General features: G+C 55.5%; 2 protein-coding genes across 2 annotated transcripts; both read right to left on the minus strand.

Annotated features, from left to right (window-relative positions):
• Positions 1-3888: 3888 nt before the first annotated feature.
• Positions 3889-12371, minus strand: CYTH2 (cytohesin 2). The gene is made up of 12 exons (XM_074369307.1): positions 12154-12371; positions 11170-11317; positions 11005-11071; positions 9850-9968; positions 8673-8753; positions 8110-8222; positions 7851-7999; positions 7232-7343; positions 4698-4774; positions 4493-4564; positions 4240-4394; positions 3889-4151 (listed from the first exon to the last, which is right to left on the minus strand). The coding sequence occupies exons 1-12, from the start codon at positions 12170-12172 to the stop codon at positions 4064-4066; spliced, it is 1200 nt and encodes a 399-aa protein (XP_074225408.1). The 5' UTR covers positions 12173-12371; the 3' UTR covers positions 3889-4063.
• A 2126-nt stretch (positions 12372-14497) lies between these two features.
• Positions 14498-24332, minus strand: KCNJ14 (potassium inwardly rectifying channel subfamily J member 14). The gene is made up of 2 exons (XM_010946893.3): positions 18210-24332; positions 14498-16450 (listed from the first exon to the last, which is right to left on the minus strand). The coding sequence occupies exons 1-2, from the start codon at positions 18915-18917 to the stop codon at positions 15851-15853; spliced, it is 1308 nt and encodes a 435-aa protein (XP_010945195.3). The 5' UTR covers positions 18918-24332; the 3' UTR covers positions 14498-15850.
• Positions 24333-24336: the final 4 nt, after the last annotated feature.

The following is a 24336-nucleotide window of genomic DNA, read 5'->3' on the forward strand; positions in this document are numbered from 1 at the left end:
TCTCGGAACTGAACTGAACTCTTTTGGGCCTGGAGCCCCTCTGCACAGCGGAGGCCCCTCCTCACCCACCCCCAGCCCCAGACAGGGGCCGCAGGCTTCGGGGACCTGGCCCCCCCCATCTCGCGTCTCTCCTTCCCCACCCTGGACCGGCCCCTGGAGGGGCCTCTGGTTCAAACCTTCGCGTGGCATTTTCACATTATTTAAAAAAGACAAAAACAACTTTTTGGAGGAACGCGGGGTGCGTGTGTGTTTCAGGAGGCAAAGAGGGGTGGATGCAGGGGTCAGGTGCCGTCCAGGAGGCACGGCCGTCCTCACAACCCCACTTGACAGATGGGATCATCAAGGCTCAGAAGGGCAGAACGGCCGTGTAGCAGTGAGTCCCTGGCCTCTCTGCTTCTCGGATCCCAGCTCTGTGTCTTGTGCTGGCATCACCGACTTCTGCTGTGGCCTCAACTTATAGTTCAAGAGGATCTATCTCCCTGCCCGTCGTGACTGTGCCTCAGTTTACCTGTTTCTCCATGTGACCACCCATCTCCCTGACCGAATCTCTCCATTCAAATTTCTTTCTTTTTGTTTCTTTAGTTCCCTGTTTCACTCACCCCAGTTCTCGTCTACCTGTCTTTATGTTTTCCCATCTCTCCATCTGTGTCTTTCTCTCAGCCTTTCTTCCCATCTGATTCTATTTCTATTTCTTTGAGTTTCTCCCTGTCTCTACTTTTTTCCTCCTTGTCTGTGTCTCCCCATAGCCTTCCTGTCTCTATGATTTCTTTCTGCCATGGGTTTTTGCTTCGATTTCTTTTTCCCCGATTTGTCCTGGGCTCTTGACTGATTCTGACTCCATCTGTCTTTTCTTTGCTCTGATTGGGTCTGTCTTTGCATCTCACCTCCTGGCTTCAACCTGTCCCCCATCACCTTGGAAGCCAGATTCCTTTGTGTATTTGAGGGATGCAGTTTGGATGAAGGAGGGAAGGGGTCAGGAGTGGGGACCCAGCTGGGATGCTGTGGACTCTTGGCTTAGGAATTAAGGTGATGAAGGCATTCGGGTCACATGTAAGTTGTGGGGGATGGAGGGAGAGGCAGAGGATTAGGTTTTGCCTCTTTCCACTACTGCCACTGCCGGGAGTTCGGGTGGTTCTCCAACTGATCTCAGAACACGTCTGCCCAGGGTGGGCGGTGCATGGAACCCAGCTAGGTTAGGCTCCTGGGTCTGAGGGAGAAGGGGTGTGTTTGTTCACTCTGGCTGCTGTAACAAAATCCCACAAATTGGGTGGCTTAAACCACAGATATTTATTGGCTCACAGTTCTGGAGGCTGGAAGTCCAAGATCTTGGTGTTGGCAGCGTTGGTTCCTCCCAAGGGCTGTGAGGGAGCTTCTGTTCCAGGTGTATCTCCCAGCTTCCGGTGGGCTGCTGGCCATCTGGGGTGCTCCTTGGCTTGTAGAAGCATCACCCTGATCATGTCACACGGCGTTCTCCCCTTGTTTGTCTCTGTGTCCAAAATGTTCCTTTGTATAAGGACACTGATCAAATTGGATTAGGGCCCACAGTAATGACCTCATCTTAACTAATTATATCTGCAATGATCCTATTTTGAAATAAGATCAAATTCTGAGGTACCACAGGTTAGGATTTCCATCTATGGATTCGTGGGGGGACACAATTCAATCTGTAACAAAGGGGTTGTGAGTATGGGGTCCTGGGAGAGGATGGGGCTGGAAGCCAGAATTCTCAATCCTTAAAGGACAGACTGGGGGCAACAGTGAAAGACAATTTTGAGGTGGCAGGAGTCTGATCTGAATGTTCCACAGGCATCTCCAGCTTAATTTGGCCAAAACAGGACCACTGGTTTTCTCCCCCCATGAATTCCCTTTTCAGCCAGCTCAGTTGATGACATTGCTGGTCACCAGTTGCTCGAGCCAGAATCCCAGAGGTGACCCAGCCCGCAGCAGGTCCTGCTGGCTCCTCTTCCAAAATGACTCAGGCGGGTCCAGGTCTCTTCACCTCCACCCGTTACACCAGGATGACAGCACGGCCTCCTAACTTACCCAGCCCCTGCTCACCTTCAGATCGCTCTCCTGCAGCAGCCAGAGGTCCCGCCTACAACCTCAATCCAAATACATCACTCTCCTGCTTCATGCCCTTGGATGGCTTCCCGTCAGCTAAGAATACATCCAAAATCCTAGCATGGCTGTCCACACCCCAAATGATCAGGCCCAGGCGTCCCCTTCATTTCCTGTCACCCCCACTCCCTCTCCCTCACCACCAAAGAGGCACTGCTGTGTTACTCCAGTACACCATGCCTTTTCCTGCCTCCACACATGCTGTTCCCCCTCTGCCCTTCCCAGGCATCTCCACTGGGTCAGCTCCTTCCCCACAGGAGGCACTCAGTACCTGTGGGTTTGTTCCATGGAAAGCAACACAGGGTGAGATAGTGGTGGGACCCTCTACTGATACAGGGACCTCATTTCCCCTGACCTTGGGTGGATGGCTCCACTTCTACAGAAACTTTGGGAGGAGTTAGGAATTCCATTTCCTCCTTTGGAAACCCCACTTTCCATCAGCCCCAGGGGTCCAAGGACCTTGTTTCCCAACCTGTGGAAGGGCGCAGGATCAGGCTAAGGGAAACCTGAGAAACTTCATCTCCCAGGAGGCCTCCAAAATGGCTCTCCTGCCAGCGGGGTGGCCGACGCCACAGCTCACCCGGAATTGTAGTCTGCAGTCTCACAGGAGGGAGGGGAGTGTTACAGCGCTAAGGAGCCTTCACACCTGCGGATGGACTTGGTGGCCAAGGGTGGGGCTGGGACCAAGGCCTGAGATTCGGGATCCTCCCCACTCCACTGGGAGCAATCAGGGGTTTGGCCCTCGGGGACACAGAACACAGCAGGCAGGAATAACTGCGGTTCTGGCGTGTCCCAGGGCCACAGGTTTCCCTTCCAGCGCGGTCTTGGTCCTGGACCTGCCTGGAGTTGTGGTTTCTTGTACTAAAGCCTCCTCAGCTACAGATCTGGCCACAGGAGAGGGACACAGGGTCTCCCAACACCCTTCTTGGGATCCATGCACCTTTGTTCTTTGGGGACATCATGCACGCCCCATGCTGGAAGGGAGGACAGGCCTGAATCTGGGGCTCAGGAGTACCACACCTCCCAAGTTTTCACCCCTAAAGAAGGCAGTCCTTACACTTCTGGAGACCTCCGGAATCCTGGGGAAGGAGTAAAAATGCAGTTTCTCAGCACTATCCCTGCTTGGTGCGAAATGTCTCCAAAGGAGAATAATCCTCCGGTGGCTGAGAAATGCAGTTCAACTGGCCAGAGGCCTGTCCTCCTGGCCCCAAAGCCCTGCCCCATCTACATGGTCCCAGCCCATTTTCCACAGCACTGACCTCTTGCCCAGCCCCATCAGCAAGGCCTTCCCACTCACTGTACTCAGTACCTGGGCCTTTTCCCTTCTTTCCAGATTCATCCTACACCCTGCCAGAGCAGGTCCCCTTCAGAGTCCTTCCAGCTCTCCAGTTCTCCCTCAAAGCCCCCAAGCCCAGGAGGGCAAAGGTGGGACGAGCATCTGCCTGGCTCCTGGCTGTCCAGTAATGTCTAGAATGAATGTTACACATCGTCCGGGAACCTCTACCTGCCTACATCCTCAGGGCCACGCAGCTCTAACTCACTGCTAACTCTGGCCACGCTATTCACCCTTCACTCTCTCCCTGCAGGCTAGCAGTGAAACCAGAAGTGAGCTGTCCCAGAGAGGCCCCCGTGGGGCTCCAGGCTCGGACAGCGCCCTTTCCTCATGCGCTATGAGAGCTACCGACAATCCACGCTCCTGGCCGAGGTCACAGATGCGGCTGCCTGGCTGGGTCCGTCAACCCCAAGAAATGAGGGGGTCTGCAGGCCGCGAGTGGTTAAATAATTAATAAGATTACCAACAGCGTGTTAATTACAAATAACGAGGGAGGAGCTAGAGGTGGTGAATCTTCCAAACGGGGACCGGGATCTGCAGCCCCAGGGCCCGGTGGTCCGGCCACCCGGGTGGGGCAGCTCCATAATAAATAATGGAGTTGGGGGCCGGGGGTCAGGGCTGCTCCTGCTTCTTCTTGACAGAAATCCGCTTCTTCCTGGCTGCCAACATCTCATAGAAGGGGTCCACACTCACAGCTGCCCTGTGGAAGGGGCGGATCCCAGGATGAGGGCTGAGGAGTGTGAGCCCCTCACCCCCACCTCCCCGAGGACTCTGGGACCCAGGCTCACTGGATGGACTTGATCCACTCGTCCTTCTCCTCCTGTGTGGGGGCCGAGATCCGGTACACCATGTGGTTCCCCTCCACCACCCGGCCGTCTGCCTCTGTTTTGCAGGCTTTGATAAGCTGCCCCTTGTTATTGGGGATATACAGCTCGAAGCAGTTCTGGAGAACAAGGACAGCGAGGAAGAGCCAGCCCTGGGGCCAGAGGCGCCCCTACCCCCCCCCCCCCGTGGCAGCACCGGGTACAGAGAGGGTCTTACTGGTTTCCGGGGGTCGTCCACCTCGCGGATGCTCAGATTCTCCAGTGGGATGATTCCTCGGGGCTCCTTGTCCTGAGAAGACAAGTCAGACTCAGACTTGCAAATCCTCACCACAGGCCCCCTCCTCCCTGGGACTCGGGAGTCCAGGCCCCCATCCCAGCCCCGCCCCTGCTCTTCCACCCAACCCCGCCCACCCCGCCCTCACCGTTGTGTATTCAAAATAGTAGAGGCAGTTGTCCGTGAGGATAAACCAGCGCCGCTTCCACGTCTTCACCCGGCCCCCTGGAAGGGAAGGGGGGAGGGGGCCTGGGCTCAACAGGGGGACAGGGCCTCTGGGAGGGTGGGGAGGTGGTGAGAGACAGGGTGAGTGCAGGAAAGGTGGCGCTATCAGGGCCTAGGACCAAGCGGTACGTGGGAAGAGACAGATAAGCATGGGGACAGGGGACAGGCATGTCTGAGCCCCGGGAACCATCCACCCCAGGCGGGGGGGCTCTACACTTTCTAAGCCTGTGTTGACCTGGGCCGGGAGTCTGAGCCCCCTGCCCCCTCCTGTGGGCCCCAGGCCAGGGCAGCCGCCTCCCCGCCCCTTGTGCTGTGTCAGGGAGCAAGGACAGGCTGTGTACCTACCTCCTGGGGCAGACAGCGAGAAAGCAGGCAGGACCAGGCGAGGAGAAGGGAGGCGAAAGAAGGGGGTGTCCCCCCAGAGCCACAGGGAGGGGGAGGGAAGGGATGCACAGGGGGGTGGGACAGAGACAGAAAGAGCGAAGAGAAATGCGCAGAGAGGGAGGGAGGGAGAGAGAGGGAAGAAAACCAGTTACATCCACATGAGGGAGGAATGGCTGGACCCCCTCCCTCCCGGGGAGGCCAGGGATGCTGAGCCCCACCACAGCAGCTGGGAGCCCCTCCTGGAGTCAGTGCTTGGCTCCAGCCCAACCCCCAGGACGTATCCCAGGCCAGGAGGGCCCTCGGTTGCCATGGTGAAGATGTCTCTATCTGGAGGTCACCTCCACAGGCAGAAGACAAAACCCCACTCCTGGGGCCAAGGTGGGTGTGGGGACTCATATCAACACCAGTACAAAGTGGCTGTGTGACCTTAGGACAACCTCTTGCCCTCTCTGGACTCCAGTCTGGAGACCCACTCGGCCCCACACCTTCCTCCTTCAAAGTGACCTGCTTCTGGGTTCCTTGTGGTCCCGGAAAGATTAAATAGCAACCATAAGAATGGCTTTTATTAACCATCTTTGTGACTATAACCACCACCGCAGACTCCGTTTCCTGTACTTCAGTGTTTCAAGAGGTGCCTTTTTCTAACAACCTTGTGATGCGCTCTGGTCAGAGATCTGGGGCCAAGGACACCTCTGCCCTGTGGCTGCTGGACAGTGACTGAGCCTCCATTTCCTCATCCAAGAAATGAGGATTCCTGCCGATGGGAGTGGTTTGGAGGGGAACCAGCTCCCAATAAAGCTGCCCTTCCTGCTTTCCTTTCCCGCCCACTCACTGCCAGGGGCACTATTTGGCCTTGAAGAATCTAGATTTCCCCCAGACCTGCCTCCTTCCCTTGGAGCTGATGCAGGCAATTCCACAGGGGGCTGGGTGGTGCTGCGGGGAGCCTGACTCTGGTGGATGATGAGACCTGAAGGAAGCAAAGCCCTGGCTGGAAGCTTCCTCTGGACCTTCCCACCATCCGGGCTGCCTCCACTGTCTGCTTGAGACTGTAAGTCCTTGCCAGATTCTGTCTCCCTGGAGTAGCTACTCACTGCTTCTCTGTTAAATAGCCACTGCTAACCCTCCAGTGGCATCTATTACAAGGCTTGGCTGCAAGCCAGAGGCTCTCAACCTTGGCCATGCACTGGAACCGCCCCCCAGGGAGCTTTCAACATGACTAATGGCCTGTCCTGCCCCACAGTTCCTGACTGCCCGAATTGGCGGCCTGGCCATTGCGGTTTTCCAAGCTCCCAGATGACTTTCCCTGGCAGTCAGCGCTGAGAACCACTCCAGTCCTCAGATACCTGCATGGAAGGGGCACCCGCAGGACCTCTGCTCACTGGCCCTGAGTTTGATGGGGCCACGTGTTTAGGTGGACTGGCCCTCACCCGACCCATTCATCGACAGCAGCCATGCTGCTTCCCCTCCCCACTGGGGACCAATCCAACCAGCTGAGGAGCCCACGGAGCGTTCTAAGACCAGTCTTCTCATTTCTGTGGGCTCTTTTCTGCCTATGGTTGATGTCTGGCGAGGTGTGACACCTCTGGAACAGACACCATGCTACTGGACTGATGAGGTGACAACAGACCGTGGCGGCAGATGGCAGATGCAAGACCCTCACACTGGGCCCTGCCCCGACCCCTGGGAGTTCCTGCCAAGTGAGGTCATGGCCTCCCAGGCGTCCCCTCCCCCAGGCTGTTTTTCTGTTAACTGCAGCTGAAAGCATCCCCCCTTCCCCATGGGGCCTGTGCTATCTGGTTCTTGACTGTGGCCTCAGTGCCTGGACCAGGGCCTGGCTCCAGAAATGTATGGGGACCAATGGAAGGAGTTAGGGAGCACCGAAAACATGACAGGTCCTGGGCTTGGGCATGACATGCAGGCCTGATCTCCTTTTCAGATGTGGAAGCTGAGGTTCAGAGAGGTTGAATTACTGGCCTAAGGTCACACAGTGGATATGTGCAAAAGCTGAGTCCAGAGCCCAGGCCCACTCGCTGACCCCTGCAGAGGTAGCCAGCAGAGTCAGGGGGGACGTACCCAGCTTAAGGAGCCAGCCCTCCCGGTCCGGGTTGAAGAAGGTGTGGGTCAGATCGTTCCCATCATCCTCGGGAATCTTGAAGGGCTCATTTCGGATGCTGTCGTAGAGGTTCTAAGGGGCGAAGGCATGGTCAGCAACTCCAGGCTCCTGGGACCCTCCTGGGGCTACTTGGCGGGGGTGGGGGGGTACTCTCCCAGCAGCTGAGGAGCCAATGAGACCACAGATCCTCCGGCCCAGGGAGGGAGGGAGGAGTCCGGGGAGGAAAGGGAAGCAGAAGGCAGAAGAGTGGAGGGAGCCCCAAGAAGAGGAGGAAAGAAAGATGCAGCAACACAGACGCTAGAAGAGCTAAGTGCTGAGACAGACAAACAGCTGAACGGGACAGATCAAGACCCCAAAGAGTCAGAGAGCAGAGAGAGATAGAAAAGAGAAGCAGAGAGACAAGGACAGGCAGGCAGAGACACAGAGAAAAGAAACCGACAGGCTGGCATCATCAAGGGAGAGGCAGTGATGCCAAGTGGACAGCTTAAGCACTTGGAGACCCGCAGGGAGGAGGGTCTGCAGCTGGAAGGAAGAGGGACAGGGCTGGGGGGCCGGGGGGAGGGGAAGGCAGGGCCTGACCCTGAGCAGCTCCTCAGGCAGGTCCCCGCCCTCGTTGATGCCCCGGTTCATGGCCACGAAGCGCTCCAGGCCCGGCTTGTCCCGGACGTTGGGGTTGTGCAGGCTGGTGTTCAGCATGATCACGGCGAAAGACAGCACGTAGCACGTGTCTGCACCGGACAGGCAGATGGTGACGACAAGGGGGTGTGGGCCCCCCAGGACCCAGGAGGTCAAGCCCCCGGCTCCCTCCTCCCCAGGCCCCGGGAGTCTGAGCCCCCACCTGTGGACTGGAAAACCCCAGGGTTGCACAGGCAGTAGCGCTGGGCAAAGGCTTCCATCATCCGGTCAATCTTCTGTGCCTCTCCAGGGAGGCGGAAACTCCAGAGAAATTGCCTGGGTTAGAGAGGGGACGGATGTGAACTTCAGGACTGGCAGAACCCCCTCCATTCTCAGTCCCTGGGATAGGAACTGGCCAATAAGAGGTCTGAGTCTGTGGCCAATCTGACCAATGAGCATTGACCATAAGACTTTTGGTGGGATTTGTATGGAAACAACTTCTTTCTACTAAGATTGAACAGCTCTGAGGGTTGGCTCGGAGCTTCTGCTATCCTGTGGGAGGAGGGTCTGCACGGAGCAATGCCAATGTCTATCTCCACAATAGGGAAAGTTGATCTTCTGACACCATTTGAGCACCTGGATACAGCTATGCCGGAAGGAGGCCCTACTGTGGACTCTGGTGTTGTGTAAGGCAATCAATTCTCTAATTTCTGTTTGTTTTTGTTTGGTTTTGTACAGAAAGCCCTGACAGATACCTTCCTGCCCTTCCAACCCCATCCCTCTCACCTGAGGGCCTGCACCAGATTGAGGTCAGTGAACTCATGCAGATCCACAAAGGCATGGAGCACCGCCAGATTCAGCTCTTCCCTGGGAGGACAGGGACAAAGTCATGCACAGGAAGGGGTCTGGGGAGGTGGCGGGCGGGGAGGAGAGGAGGCAATAGGCAAAGCACTGGGGAGGCTGCACCCCTTCTTCTGCACAGCAGCTGCCGCTGTAGTAGATAGAAGTTTTGGCCAGACCCCCATCACAGGCCTGGCACCAGGGTGGGGATAATCGGAACACTCTTGGGGGGACCATCTGCTACAAGAACCCTGGTGTGCCTGGACCTCTGCAGCTGGGAGAAACATAGCAAACACGTCTCTGTGGGCCATCACCTCTCCGATGACCCCCAGGTTCCACAGATGGCCAGAGATGGCCCCCATCCCCCAGCTGTTCACAGACAGTCCCCAGGCACCCCAGATATCCACTAAACCATCCCTACAATTCCAGACATCCAGACCATCTCCATGCACTCCAGATGTCCACAGACGATCCCCAGACACCTACAGATGATCCCCGCACCCCCGAGATAGTTCCCATACACCCTACATGTCCACAAACAGCCTCTATGCACCTCAGATGTTCAGAAAGTTCCACACACCCAAGATGTCCACACAATCCCTAAACATCCCAGACATCCTCGGATAGTCCTGTGCACCCAGGTGTTCAGATGGTCTCCACACACCCCAGGTGCTCCCAGATGGTCCCCAGGTTTTCCAGACGTCACAGGTCCCCATGCACCTCAGACGTCTACAGGGTCCTCACATTCCGACATTCACAGGTGGTCCTCATGCTCCCAGATGTCCAGTGAGGACCCCCATGCTCCCTAGCTGTCTACACTGCCCCTAAGCATGCCACTGTCTACACAGGTTCCCACGCTCCCACGACACTTGCAGATGTGCTCCACTGTTCCCAGACATAAATGGATGGTCCCCATGCCCCCTAGATGCTCACGTCCCCAGGTTCCTCAGAAGGTCCCAGACTCCCCTAGACGCCAGTGTCAGCTCCCTGTGTCGTCGTCCAGTCACAAGGCTGGTCTATCAGGGCCTCTCCTTAGGAGGAGCCGGCAGCCTGAGAGTAGGCGCTGCATGCGGGGAACTGAGGGGAGAGATCCAGCAGGGGCTGCGGAGGTGAGGGGTCTCACCTTTCCCCCAGGTAGTCTCCGATGGCCGTCTTGTTCAGGCCCTCGCCCTTGTACAGGAAACGGGCGATCTCCTCTGGTGTGTTCTGCAAGAGTTCATTCTCCACCAAGAACTGGATCCCCTGGTGGGCGGGGGTTGAGTCTCAGCGCTGGTGTGCTCAGGGAGCCACTCTCTCCCAAGTCCTCAGGAACCTTGGCATCCAAACCCACCCTCACTCTCACCAGAGCAGAGCCAGGTTTCCTTTTCAGGCTACTCCTGGGGCCTTACAGACCACCCCTCCCACCTCATAGCCTTTGTACCTCCTGTTCTGTCTGCCTTTGCCTGGTTAATTCCAGCCCTGGGAGCAGGGTCTGGCAAGGAACGGGAGCCCCATGAATGTTTGCTGAATGACTGAACAAACTACAATTGCTTTGGGCAAGAGGAATAAAGTGGGAAATTGTTAGCAGGGCCAAGCCTCAGGCTGGACTAGGGCTTTCTCTGATTCTCCCGATGCCACAAGGACCTCACTGTGGCTAAATCTCACTCTGGATGGCGGGATCCATGTCTAGGGACTCCCTGAGGGCAAGGCAGGGTCAAACTCTCCTCTGGGTCCCCGACATTGCCTAGCAGAGGGGCAGGCCCAAGGGAGGCCTCAGAAAATGGGTATAAAATCAATGAATGAATGAACAAACATCTTTTCTCCACCTGGTGAACAGTAATTCATCCTTCAAACCTGACCTTAATATCCCCTCCTCTAGGAAGCCCTCCCTGATGGTACCAGGTTCCCTCCTCTGAGAGTCCACAGCCCTGGAACCTCTCTCTGTCATGGCACTTGTCAACCCTCCTTTGTACATGTCACTGTCCATGGTCCCTACAAGACTCAGTCTAGCTCCTCCTGGGGATTCCCGGTGACAACAGAAATGGATCCAGAAATATGAGCAAAAAAGAGAAGAGGACCTCTTGGACAGAGGAACTAGCACAAGCAAAGGTCAGGAGGCTGGAGCATTTGGTTAGGGGTCAGGGAACAAATGCACAGCCAGTATCTGAATCCAGGGATAAGGACCAAGTCTGTCTACCAAAGGCAGACCTTTAACCACCACACTTCTGGAACCTGGATGAGCCAGACTCCACTGTCTAAATATCTGCCTGGCTGATCCCAGCCCTGTGGCCCCAAGCACCTTTTTGGGGTCCATGTTGAACTTCTTCCTGCCCATTGCCATCTTCCGGTTCCGTTGCAATGTCTTGCTGCAGGGGCAGAGAGTAGAGGGTGGAGGGTCACTGCCTGGGCATCCCTCGTCCCAGTCGGGCCCCATGACCCCCAGGTTCCCTGCCCCAGCCCTCACCTGCCCTCATTGGCCTCCAGACCCTCCACCTCGCTCATGGCTTCGCTGAGCTCCTCCCGCAGGCGCTGGATCTCCACCAGCAGCTCCTGCTTCCGCCGTCGGATGTTCTCCAGCTCCATCCGCTCCTCTGGAGTCAGGTCCGGGGGCTCTGGGGGAGGAGGACACGGGTTGGAGTTCAGTTCTGGGGACTGGGAGCCTGCATTTCTGAATCTAGGGAAGCATATGGCTGGGGGGTGGGGTGGGCAGAACTCCTAGGTTCAGGGAGAGGATGAGGATGAGAGGGTCCAGCCTTCTGTCTGCTGGAATAAAAGGTTGGGGACCTAGATTCCTCAGTTTAGGGGAGGAAGGGCCGAGAATCTAGACTGTTTAGTCCTTGGGGAGAAAGGGACTGGGAGCCTGGACTCATGTCTGGGGAGTTAAAAGGGCTGGAAGCTTGAACTGCTGGGCTCATTACTTGAAAGGGAGCTGAAGCCTTGGTTTTCTGCCTCCATTCTTGGCGAGGTAGCTGGGGGCCTGGGTGTCCTGACTCCTTGGTCCATGGAAAGTAACTATGGCAGGGGAAGCTGATGACAGCTTGCAACTTGGGGTAGGGGGCGGGGCATGGAAGCCCTCCGCCTTAGCGGGATCTCTGTAGCCCCCAAGATTTCTCCCCACCCCACCGCCCGCAGAAGCCCCCCTCCCCGATCCCAGCAGGCACTGGGCTAGCCCGGCCCCTCCAGAGGGAATGGTTCCGCCCCAGCCTCGCCTCCGCCTCTCCATCCCACCCCCTCCCGCCGCCACCGGAAACAGGCTCGGCCCAAACAATGGCCTGGAACGCCCCGCTCTTAGGACCTGCCGGAAGCCCGTCCCGAGCCCCACAAAAGCTAGGCGACAATAGGGCCGAACGGCTCCGTGAGGCGCGCACCCGGAGGAACGCTCGCAGTAGAACGTTCGGGACGAAACCCTCCATCCGCTCCCAGCCGTCCCCGCCCCTCCCCGACTTACCATAGACACCGTCCTCCATGGCGGCTAGGAAGGCCCGCGGGGAGTCCGGGGCGGTCCCGCCGGTAGGGCCTGGATCCGCGTTGGCCCGCGGGCTCGGGTGAGCCCGCTCAAACGCCCCGGGAGCCACCGCCGCCTCCTCAGCGCCAATCCTCAGCGCTGAAAAGACTCTCCCTTCGCCTCCCAACCGCCCCGCCAGTAGGGTCCGCCCCTCGTTTTGACACCGTCCAATCCACGGCGGCCCCTCTCGTCTGCTCCGCCTCCGAGACCGACGGGCTCGCCCTCCAGGGCCAATAGGCACACAAAGAGTAGACGTAGCTGTGTCCGGCCTGAGGTAGACGGTCTGTGGAGCCAATCGGAGTGCGGGCAGGGGTCCGGGCCCCACCTCCGAAACTAAAGAAGGCACTTGGCTGGCTGCTCTCCTCGGAAAGAATTTGCTTGGAGGTGGGACTATGCTCAAGCAGAGAGGACTACGCCTGCGCAAAGGCTCTGGGCACTAAGCTACTGGTTCAACCAAGCCCCGCCTCTAGTAATACGTTGCTAGGGGGCGGTACTTTGTCTGGCTTGTTGCCAGGGGGTGGGGCCACAACTATCGGTTGTTTTCGTGAGCCACACCTTCTAGCAGGCCCAGCTGGCTTTAGACCGCAGTGGTTGCCACGCAACCGCGAGCAGCTTTGGCTAACCTTTCTTTTGGTTCTCTTCCTTCGGCTACTGGCCCCTCCAATCTCCAGATCCTTTCCCTATCCCCTCCCATGACCTCCTCATTCACCTCAGCCTCTTCAGCGTCAAGAAGTGGTGAAACAAAAGACTTATTCTTTCTTTCAAATGCTATGCTTTTTAGTAGCTGTCGTGGAGAATGGGACTATAGGGGAAGGCCAAATAGAGTGAAAGCACAGGCTCCTCCTTCCTGGCACCGGCTGCCTCTGTCTCCTCCCATTCTCCTCAAAACTCCTCCCCTTATTTTAGCATCCTTTCCCTGTAGGACAACTCCCCTTTCCTCCGCATCCTCCCACCTCTGATTCCTTCTCCCTTCTCAAGGTCTTTTCCCTCCTCTGACTCACCTCACTTAACTTCCCCCTCCTCTCATACTATTGCTCTTAAACTCCTCCCTCCTCTGGGTATCCTGAGGCCCTTTCCCCTCCCCCGCCTCTCCTTCCCATTCCTTGCGGGCAAAGTGGGTGCAGGGGCCTGGCTCAGATGGAGAAGCTGGGCACCCCCATCACGGTCAGGTTGATTGAGTCTGAGATGGTGTCTTGGCCTGGTCCTCATTCGCTGTCCCTGAGCTAGGCAGGTGGGGACAGATTCGGGGCCAGGACCTGGTTAAGCTGACAGATTAGACATGGAGCCTCCTAATCCCCTCAGTGACCTTTATGAATGGCTCAAGCCCTGCCCTCCCCGCTGGAAACCCAGGCTGCACCAGCCCTGCCCCTACTCCCTCGCATTCCAAACAGAATTCTTTTCGTATCCCTTCCCCTCCAACTTAACATCCTTCTTCATGCCTGTGTTTCCGTTGCCCCCAGTACCTACCCTGGCCACCCTGTGCTGGGGGAGCAGCCAGCTAATTAATCCCATCCGGTTATTATGTGGGGATTCTGAAGGATAAAGGGAGGTGGGGAAGTCAGAAGGGGGGACCTGGACTTATGCAGCACTGGGGCAGGCTGATGGGCAATGACAGTGCCTGTCCTCAATCCTGGGACACAGGGATGGGAACGTGTCCTTCCTGGACCTGGCTCCTTCTGCGGCTGGCTCCTAGCCTGCTGGGCACTTAGATAGATAGCCACATGGGCCAGAGCCAGACCCGAGGACCCGTACCCCAAAAGCACACTCACAGACACACCTCTAGGGCTCCCGGTGATTTAATCTGGGGGATAAGTCTCCCCGTAAACACATACATCCCCTGATATTCAGAGATACCTCCTCCATCTTCTGCTCTCTATGCTGGACCAGAGAGGAGGTGATTCTGGTCCTCAGCCTGCCCTGTCATTCAGACATTCAAGTCCCAACCTGCCCTCTCAGAGCATCTCTCGTCCCAGTTTCCCCCAGAAGATCATGCATTACAGCACCAGGGAGAACTGGGGAACCTCCAGGACCCTCACCTCCATCCCATCCTCAGTGAAGTGAGGAATCATCCAAGTGGAAAGGCTTTTAGAGAATTTCGAGTTCCAATGTCCCATTTTTGCAAATGGGAAGACTGAGGCGAGGAGAGGGGAGTGATTTGCTGAAAGTCACATAGTCAGTTGAGGTAGACTTGGGGTTTAGAGCAAAGCTTCCTGGATCTTTGTAAAGGATGCCATTCCACGTAGCTCAAGCTCATTTCTAACCCTTCTCTAGGAACCACAGGAAAAAATAGATAGATATCTTTATTTATATTATATATATATAATACACATATGTATAACATCTTTAAGAAACAGACACACATCACTAGGTGGAGGATTCCAGAGCATCGTAGACTCACCAGCCTTAGGGCTCTCCCTTCCCTTGCCCAATAACTAACTCTGTTACCCACAGGGTCTCGGCGGGGCCCTCACCTCCCAGGCCAGCCCAGCAATGCTGCCTGTCAAATTCCGAGTCCACCTCCTCGAACTGCCAAGTTCTAGGAGCTGATTAGAACTTCCAGGTTTTGATAATGGACAACTCTCGATCCCTGGAGCCTTGATTTATTTTGGCATTACAGAACCACAAAGAAGTCATGTATCCTCACGGACTGCATCCCGAACTTCACTGGGCAAAGTGGAACCAGCAAGTCTCAGACACCTAGAATCGCCACTCCTTCCTTGACTCTGTGATCAATCTAGAGCAATCTGATTCTTTTGGACTTTCTAGAATGGCACTTAAAAAAGACACAAAACCTGTGGATCATTCAGAAGCACTGATAGCCCCTTGGTTTGCGGTCCTATAGCCAGTGGTCTGAAGTTACATCAAGCACTCCCAAATCTGCCACTTTAGTCCCTCTAGACCCACAGACTCTCCATTGTTTCATGCATTCTAGAAACCTCTCTCTTTCGTTTCTGGATTCGTCCAACTCTCCGGTCAAAGCTGTTCTAGATTCACCAGTACTTGCCTCTGTGGTTAATCTAGATTCACAGAATCTCAACTTTGGGGTTTTCTGGACCCACAAAATCTTCTCTTGACTTGCAGTCAATATTCTTTGTCATTGGTCAATCAAGAATTCTTGGGGCATTCCATAACTTTCCCTCCTTAGGTAGTCTAGAAACAATGATTTGCTACATGGTTGGCTGAGTCGAGAAGCAACAGTTCCTTGAATCTTAGGTCAATTCAGACCAACAAATTCTTGATCTCCATTGTTGCTTGAGCACCGCAGACTTCCTCCCCCAGAGGCAGTCTATACCATTGTTTCAAGATCCTGCTCAACAAACCTAACCAGCCATATGGAGGAATCTAGAATTGCCAGTCCTTGCCTCTTGGGTGGTCCAGAATTCTGGATCCCTCATCTCTGGTGAGACTCAGGAACTGGGCTGACAAAGGGGTCCCAGGAGGGAGCACAGAACTCAGAGGAATGAAGGTCCAGTACATCCATGGTAGGTCCACTAGGCATGGCAGAACATCACCAGCTAATAATTTACCCAGTAGGCCTGTTGGTCTTAGGAAACACCTGACCCCAGCCCAGGAGAGGGCCCAATCTCTCCGTCTTGCTACCTCTGGGAAGGGGGTACAAATAGGGAGACATCAGCTTGCATCATGGCGGCAAGGTCAATGCCAGGGTTGGTGTGAGTACTCGGGGGCTGGCAGCCCCATCTTCTTCTGTCTCTGCCCTATCCCCCTCCGTGGCCTCCTCTTCCTCATCTTCCTCCTGGCAACAGCTTAGAGCAAGTTCATTCTCATAACAAAATGCTGCCAGAGAACCAGGGAAGCCCGACTTGGGGCTGTGGGAAGCCTGCTCTGCCCGTTCGTCCAGCTCCTTGGCGCTGCAGACGGGTGTCCCCGGGACCTCGTAAGTGCGATGGAAGTGGCGATAGTCGACCTCATACTGGGAGCCACGCTGGAAGAGGACCGGCTCAAAACGATGGCCCCAGAGCAGCTCACCAGGGAGGTAGGAAGAACGACACTGTGTGGTCATAGCTGTGGCCTCAACCATGCCCTCGAGAATGACCACTAGCTCAAAGTCAGCTCGGGCCAGCTCAGCCCGTCCTAGTTCATAGAGAGGACTGGCGGAGTCAATCTCGTGCACGATGGTGATTGGAGATACAAGGAAGATTCGATCAGTGCCACCATCGAAGCCCACATCCACATCCTGGTGGTCCAGCGGTATGTACTCACCCTCCGGGGTCACTCGAGGCTGCAGCAAAAGGCAAACAGCCAAAGACAGACAGCAGGGAGCACAGAGATAAATGGAGATGGAGACAGCAAGAGGAGGAAACAGAGAATGCAGAGGTAAGCAGAGACCCACAGGGGTGGAGGTGGGATGAGTACATGGACCCAGAAAGAGAGGAAGACAGAGACCCAGAGAGAGGGAGGGGAGGTCCAGGGAGAGGAGAATGGAGGCCCAGAGAAAAGAGAGACAGAGACCCAGGGATACAGAGAAAGGGACAGAGACTCAGAGAGGGTTTGGGGAAAGAAACCCAAGAAAGAGAAAGACAGGGGAGAGAAAAAGAGAGCGACAGAGTGACATTGGCATAGAGCCACAGAAATCGGCAAGGCAGAGATGGAATTAAAGAGACAACAGAAGATAAGAATGACATCCAACCAGCAATTGGAGGAGAGGGATAGAAAAATGGTTTTCAATATAAGGCCAGAGAAAAATAAACCAGGATGACAATCTAGGTCCACCATCCCATTGGATGCCTTAGGCTAGCCCCTGGGCTATCCACCCCCTACCCCTAACCCAACTACCTCCATTCCCTTGTTCATCTGTGCATTTGTGTAGGGTGGGGGCCTAACCGCAGGCCAGGTATTAGCAGTTTCACCCCACCTACTCACCGGTTCCATAACCACCTCCCAGGCCATGTCAGCGCTCCACAGACTTCTGGGAGAGACCATGTCCCTCCTGGTCCTGAATCCTTGTGTCTTAACCCACAGAAGTGGGTTGTGGGGACCTATTCTCTTCCAACTGTCTCCTGGAGGCTGCTGGGAGTTGTAATTCTCACCACCAACCGTCCTTCCTCTCACCCAAGTCCATCCTCAGCCCAGGGTTCTTAAGTGTCTTTACTTGGGTAAGGTCAGCCACTGCCCCACAATTTGGGCAGTTTGACCACAATTCTAGAAATACTAAGGTACCTTCATCAGGGAGCCGCTGCCCCAGGGGCCAATGGGAATTGTAGTTTTTTGTTTGTTTTGGGTTTTTTTTGGTGAGAAGCTAAAATTCAAGAGTTTTCCAACCCCTGTCCTGTACTTCTTTGAGGAGGAGGCTGGTGGGAGAGTCTTGGGCCACTGAGGTGGGAAATGAAGTCTCCCACAAATGCTGCAGGACTGCATGCCCAGAGGCCATGGAGAATCCCCCGTGTTGCATAGCTCTGCAGGTGTGAGCGGTACCCCATCCTCAGGCCTACATCTCTCACAAGCCCAAGGGGCCTGGCCTCAGTCACAGGCCCCTCTCTGTACCACAGTGCCGGCTGGGAATTGTAAAGCTGAGCTGTGGTTTACACCACTCACAAAACTACCAGGCCTCCTCAGTCCATCCCAGGTGGGCACTTCCCCTGCCCACTGAGGCTTCTGGGAATTGTAGTTCAGATCCTTTACAGGCCAGGTCTGGAGTTTCCACAATTCCATAGGGCGCCCAGCCTCAAGCCCCAGGAAGCTCTTTCTGCCTCAAAATCTGTCTCAAATCTAGGCCTCCGGGAAGAAATGATCAGAGACCTCTCTCTCGGATTTACATCTCCTAGGACGGCTCCGGGAACCATCCTCAGCCCTCAAGGCGGGCGGGAGGGTCTCTGCCCAAGAGACTGCTGGGAATTGTAGTCCAGGTCCCCTCCAGGCTCGACGCACACCTGCCCTTTAGACCTACAATTCCCACCATCTTCCGGGGCTCCCGAACCCCTGGAAGGGGCCCCGCCCGCCCTCCGGGGGGCGTGGCCTTCCGCGACTGGGTGGCCCCGCACCTGCAGAAGCTGGGCCCGCACGTGGGCCTCGACAAGGTGGCTGCGGCGGAGGTTGCCGACGCGCCACATCAGGCAGAGGCGGCGGTCGCGCAGCGCCACGACGGCGTTCTCGCTGAAGACCAGCGTCTCGTTGCGCTTCTTGGGTTTGGCCATCTTGGCCATGACGGCGCCCACGACGAAGGCGTCCAGCACGCAGCCGGCGATGCACTGCAGCACCACGGCGGCCACGGCGGCCGGGCACTCCTCGGTGACGCTGCGCACGCCATAGCCGATGGACGTCTGCGTCTCCAGCGCGAACAGGAAGGCAGCCAGGAAGCTGGCCACCTGCGAGAAGCAGGGCGCGGGCGGCGGCGGGGCGGCCAGGTCGCCGTGCAGGGAGGCGATGAGCCAGAAGGCCAAGCCAAAGAGCAGCCAGGAGGCGAGGAAGGAGCAGGAGAAGAGCAGGCACATCCAGCGCCAGCGCACGTCCACGCACGTGGTGAACAGGTCGCTCAGGTAGCGCGCGCCCTGGCCGCCCAGGTTCACGAAGCGCACGTTGCAGTGCCCGTCCTTCTTGACGAAGCGCCCGCGGCGCCGCCCCACCGGCGACGGCGCGGGCGCCCACCCGTTGCGGCACAGCCCCGGTCCGGCTTCCTCCTCATCGCCCGGCCGGTCGTCCCCCGACTCCAGGGCGCCGCTCAGGCGGCTCAGGGCCCTGGCTAGGCCCATTGGGTGGGGACACCCCCTCCACTTGGCCTAGCGGGGGGCGGGCGCCCCGAACCTGCGGGAACAAGAAATGCGCATGCCAGGGATGCCACCAAGTCTAGGGTGCTAAGAATGGGTGGGCTTATTGGCCAGGCATGCTCCCTGGGCCTTAGTGGCTTCATCTGGCAAATGGATGGAAAAATCAGAACAGTACAGCATCAACAACAATGATGATGATACTGTAGGAGTTACCTGTAGCAATGACAGCAACAAAACTACAGCCGTAACAATACTGGGTTACAGCAGGCACTACAGTAATTAGAGCAGACATTTATACAGTGCACTTTATGTGAATTTACATATTTGAGCCTCACAGCAATGTAGGCATCATTATCCCCATTTTACAGATGAGGAAACCCAAGTACAGAACGTTTATTTAACTTGCCCAAGGTCACGGCTCAATAAGCTGGGATTTGAGTGCTAGCATCCAGCTCCAGAGTCTATGCTCATAAAGACTAATGGTAACTACTGCTCAGCGTGGAGGCAGCGCAGAGATGAGCCCAGGCTCTGAGGTCACCTGTGGTTCAAAAGCTCAGAAAGTACAAGAAACAAAAGGTGGGAAAAAAGGTAACTTAAACTTTGTCAAAATGAAAACCTCTTGGGGGATGGAAATAGGTTAGTGGTAGAGTGCATGCTTGGCATGCACAGGGTCCTGGGTTTGAACCGCAGTACCTCCACTAAAAAGCAAATAAACTTAATGACCTCCCCCCACCCCCCCAAAAAAAGCTTAAAAAATAATTTATTAAAAAAAAAGTCTTGTGCTTCAAAGGACACTAACAGGAAAGTGAAAAGACAGCTCACTAATGGGAAACAGTAGTTGCAAATTATATCTAAGAAACTTTCTAAAACAGAGAGCCCTTATAACAACAACAACAACAAACCAAAAAAACCCACCAAATTTTAAAATGGGCAAAGGATCTGAATAGACATTTCTTCTAAAAAGATATACATTTGACCCTTGAACCTGAGTTTAAACATCATGGGTCCACTCATATGCAATTTTTTTTTCTTCAATAAATACTACTGTAGTATGACATAGTCCCTGGTTGGTTGAATCCTTGGATTCAGAACCACAGATACAGAGGACCAACTCTAGGGTTATACTAAGATTTTCGACTGTGCAGAGGGTGGGCACTCCTAATTTCCGTGCCATTCAGGGGTCAACTATACAGTCACTGAACACGTGAAAAGATAATTGACATCATTGTGCCAGCGGGGACATGCAAATCAAAACCACAATGAGACACTACTTCATACCCACTTAGGATAGCTATAAAAATTAGAAAAAACAAAAAACCCAAAAAGCATTAACAAGGATGTGGAAAAACTGGCACCCTCCCACGCTACTGGTGGATGTAAACTTGTACAGCTGGTGTGGAAAACAGTCTAACAGTCCCTTAAGTGGTTAAACATAGAGTTACCAGATAACCCAGCAATTCCACTCCCAGGTATCTACCCAAGAGAAATAAAAACAAGTGTCCACACAAACACGGTATACAGATGATCATAGCATTATTCACAATAGCCAAAAAATGATGGAAACAACCCAAATATCCATTAGCCGATGAATGGATAATATAACGTGGTAGAGCCACACAATGGAATACTACCCAGCAATTTTTAAAAAATGAAGTGATAGGTGCTACAACATGGATGAAACTTGAAAACATCATGCTAAGTGAAAGCCAATCACAAAAGACCATGTACTGTATAATTTCATTTATATAAAATATCCAGAATGGGCAAATCTATAAATTGAGAAAGTAGACTAGTTGTGGGGAGGATGGGGAGATGGGGGCTTGGGGAGTGACAGCCAGCGGAATGGGGTTTCTTATTGAGGGGATGAAAATGTTCTAAAGTTGAATATGGTGATAGTGGTATAACTCTGATTATACTAAAAAAGACTGAATTGTACATTTTCCTCTATGAAGTCTAGGGTCTGTGAATTATATTTTAATGAAGCTGTTACAAACCCCCCCCCCCCCCCCAAAGCCTCCAGGAAGACCCAGGCTTAGCCCTGACCCTCAGATCTTGGGCCAGCCTTCCTGAGCCTCAGTTTCCTCAGCTGTAAAATGGGGAAACTGGACTTCTCCAAGGTCAGGAAGGTCTTCCAGACATAGAGACCCAGGACCCAGTCCTCGGTCAGTTGCTGACCCACTGTGTGCCCTGGGACCACTGGCTTCCTCTTCAGTTTGCTCATCTGTGGAATGGGGATTAAAAAAAAACAACCTTGAAAGGAGCAGCGATCTAAGACCTCAGGCTTTTGCATCAGGCTGTTCAAGTTTGAATCCCAGCTCAGGCACTTAACTAGCTGTGTGACTGGTGGCAAGTCACATCCCTTCCTGAGTCTCAGTTCCCTCATCTGAGAAATGGAGGGAATCTTAAGCAGCTGAACCCTGGGCAGAGTGGTGGGGAGGAGAGGAGGAGGGAAGGGACTAGGCATGGACCTGCAGACCTCATTGTCCTCCAGCAGCTGCAGGGTTAACATCTGGCACTGTGAGGCGGGGACTTCCAGGACCTGTCTGGGGTAGGGGGTTAAGTATTTTGCATATGGGGAGGTGGGTATAGCTCAGTGGTAGAGTGGGTACTTAGCATCCACAAAGTCCTGGGTTCAATCCCCAATACCTCCGTTAAAAAAAAAAACAAGGACCACCCTCCCAACATTTTGCATATCAGTTCTGTCAGTATTTATCAAGCACCTATGTACAATGGGCCCCCTGGACCAGGCTCTGGAGATTATTGGCTTCTTGGCAGGGCTGGGGGCACTCACTCCAAGGAGAGGGCTGTTAGGTGATGTCAAGTTCAACACCAACTGGTACCCTCCCCCTCCCCTGACCCCTGCTCAGAGGTCTGCACCTGAACCCAGACAGCCCCACCACATGGGTGCTTATTAGGCCCATTCTAGAGAGTCAAAGCTGAGGCTCAGGTCAGAGAGGACGGGGCCTGGCTGTGTTTAGCATCCATGATGTGCCCCAACTCTCTTCTTTTCATCCTCAGCTACTCTGGGCATTAGAGATTGTTCTTTAAAAAGGGGAAACTGAGGCTGGTCATTGAAGGGGGCAGGTATGAGGTCAGAATCCAGGCTCTGACCTCTCCATTTATAGCCCCTTCCTGCCCAGAAGTCCCCACTGTGCACTAGCACCCCTCAGGGACCACCAGGTGACAGAGTAGGGGCAGGGGGTTGGGGCCCTTACACCCACCCACCCATCTCTGACCACAACGTTTGCATGTCGGAACTTGGCTTCTCACAGTAAAGCCAACTGAAGAGCTGAGGTCCATCTCTTGTCCCCGGTCCCTTAGCCAAGGAGCGGCAAACCTTGGACTCCCACTCAGCCTTCTCGGTGCCAAAGCCTGAGTGGCAGAGTGGACTACAGGCAACCGAATTGCCTGCTCAGGCTTCCCAAGCACCTACAATGCAGAGCTCACCAGATGCCCACAGACTGCCTGCTGGGCTCCATCAGACCCCGCTGCTCACCTTGGCTGCTCAGGATGCTGGGAGGTCAAGGTCATCGCCCCGATTCACAGGTGGGGGAGTGGCTCAGAGAACTGGCCAGACCAGCAGAGTACTGGGGATGGAGGTGCCGGTTTGGGTCCTCAGACTTTCCAACCCAGGACTCCGCTTTCCTAAATCCTCCTGGGGCCCCTCAGCCCTGTGAGGCAGACGTGACCTCGTCCATTTCCGAAAGTGGACAGGGGCCTTCACCTCTAGGGGGTCCCGTCTGAGTCCAACATGGCCCAGCTCGCGGGGCACACACCTCCCAGCAGCCACGGCAAGACACGAGGGAAGAGGATCCAGTGCCTGAAGTCCTCCCCCCCCCCCGCCTCCCCCTGACCTGGGAGAGCAGCTTAATGTTTCCATATTAAGGCGGCGCAGGGCTTAAGGTGCATCAACTTCGTGTCAAAGTCACTGTTTAATCTGGGGCCAAGAAGCCCCGCCCCACCCCCTCACAGCACTTTCCCACTCTCCCTGAGACCCTGGCTGGTCCCCCCACGACCCCCAACTCACCAGTGGGGTCTGGGCAACAGGTTGGAGGGCAGAGATTGACAGGAAGGGAGATAGGGGTGGAGGCTGAAGGAAAACAAGAGTACAGAGGCTCAGAGATGGCAGCAGAGGGCAGGTGGAGTGAGGCAGCCTGAGAAAGAGGGGGAGACGGAGACCCCACGGGTGTCTCGGGAACCCAGAGGGGACAGAAAAGAAACAGGAAGACCAGGAGCAGCTGGGCCAAGAGAAGTGGAGATGATCTTAGGAACTGGAAAGACAGGAGCCATGAAGACAGGCAGATGGGAGACAGAGGTGGGACAAGATGAAGGAGCATGGAGGGGTGGAGTGAAAAAGGGCAGAAAATGGAGATGAGCTCAGAGTTGGGGGCACCAGACCTGGGGGGGGGGGGATTATTCTGGGGCTGGGATCTGTCACTGAGGGTGAGATAGAACCCTCTGAGGGGGGAACAGTGAGGATGGGGTGGGGGTGTTGGGGCAGATGCCCCAGAAAGGAAGATGGCAGGCAAGGAGGCGGGAGGGGACCCTGGCCTGGGGGCTCTGCGTGGAGTACTTACCTGGTGGGGCAGCCCACCCCCATGCCTGCTGCCGGGGGCTCCTCTGCTCAGGCTGAGGGGCTGCCTCTGGGGGTGCTGAGGCGCTGCGGTCTGTCCTCGGCCCCAGGGGCCTTGTGCCAGGCAATAGACCTCGGTGTCCACAGGCGGATCAGAGGCCTGGCCCAAGGGGGGGGCAGGAGGTGGGGCCAGCTCAGAGCCGCAGAGGGGGAGCCAGGGAGGAGGGCCAGGCAGGGCGGCTGGGCCGTGGCCCAAGCAGGCTGGAGACTGTGGCAGAGGAGACACGGGAGGGGGAGGAAGACAGAGCCTGGGGGCCAGGAGACACAGGAAGATGGGGACACAGATGAGGGAACAAAGAAATGGTGAGAGAGTGATAATGAGAACAGTGGTGGGAAGACAAGAGAGACAGGGCTCCCTGGTTCCCCCGAGATGAAGTCTTACAAAGTTTGGGGGAACAAGTGAGATACCCCTCCAGAGACCTGGGGTGATTTCCAGATAGAATAAAATTTAGGGACGGCAGAGCCAGATAGCACCCAATGGGGTGTGGGATGGACGGCACAGGGCGGGGACCCAATGGCCTAGGGACAGCCGGGTGCCGGGTCCTGCCTCCCTCTCCCCTCCCCTCATAGGGCAGCAGCGGCAGAAGGATGAGTCTCACACACTTCAGGCCTCGTGCTGGTCCTTTACGGCCTCTCAGCAGCCCCTGACCTTCCTCCCCGCGCACCGCCTGCCTTTGGGAGGGAAAGCCCCACGCAGCCTCTCCTCGGGAAGTCCTGGCCAAAAGCCAGCTGCAGGAGGGGGCAAACCCAGTTCGGCTGGAGGAAGCCACC

The sequence above is a fragment of the Camelus bactrianus genome, chromosome 9, assembly GCF_048773025.1.
Source record: "Camelus bactrianus isolate YW-2024 breed Bactrian camel chromosome 9, ASM4877302v1, whole genome shotgun sequence".
NCBI lineage: Eukaryota > Metazoa > Chordata > Mammalia > Artiodactyla > Camelidae > Camelus > Camelus bactrianus.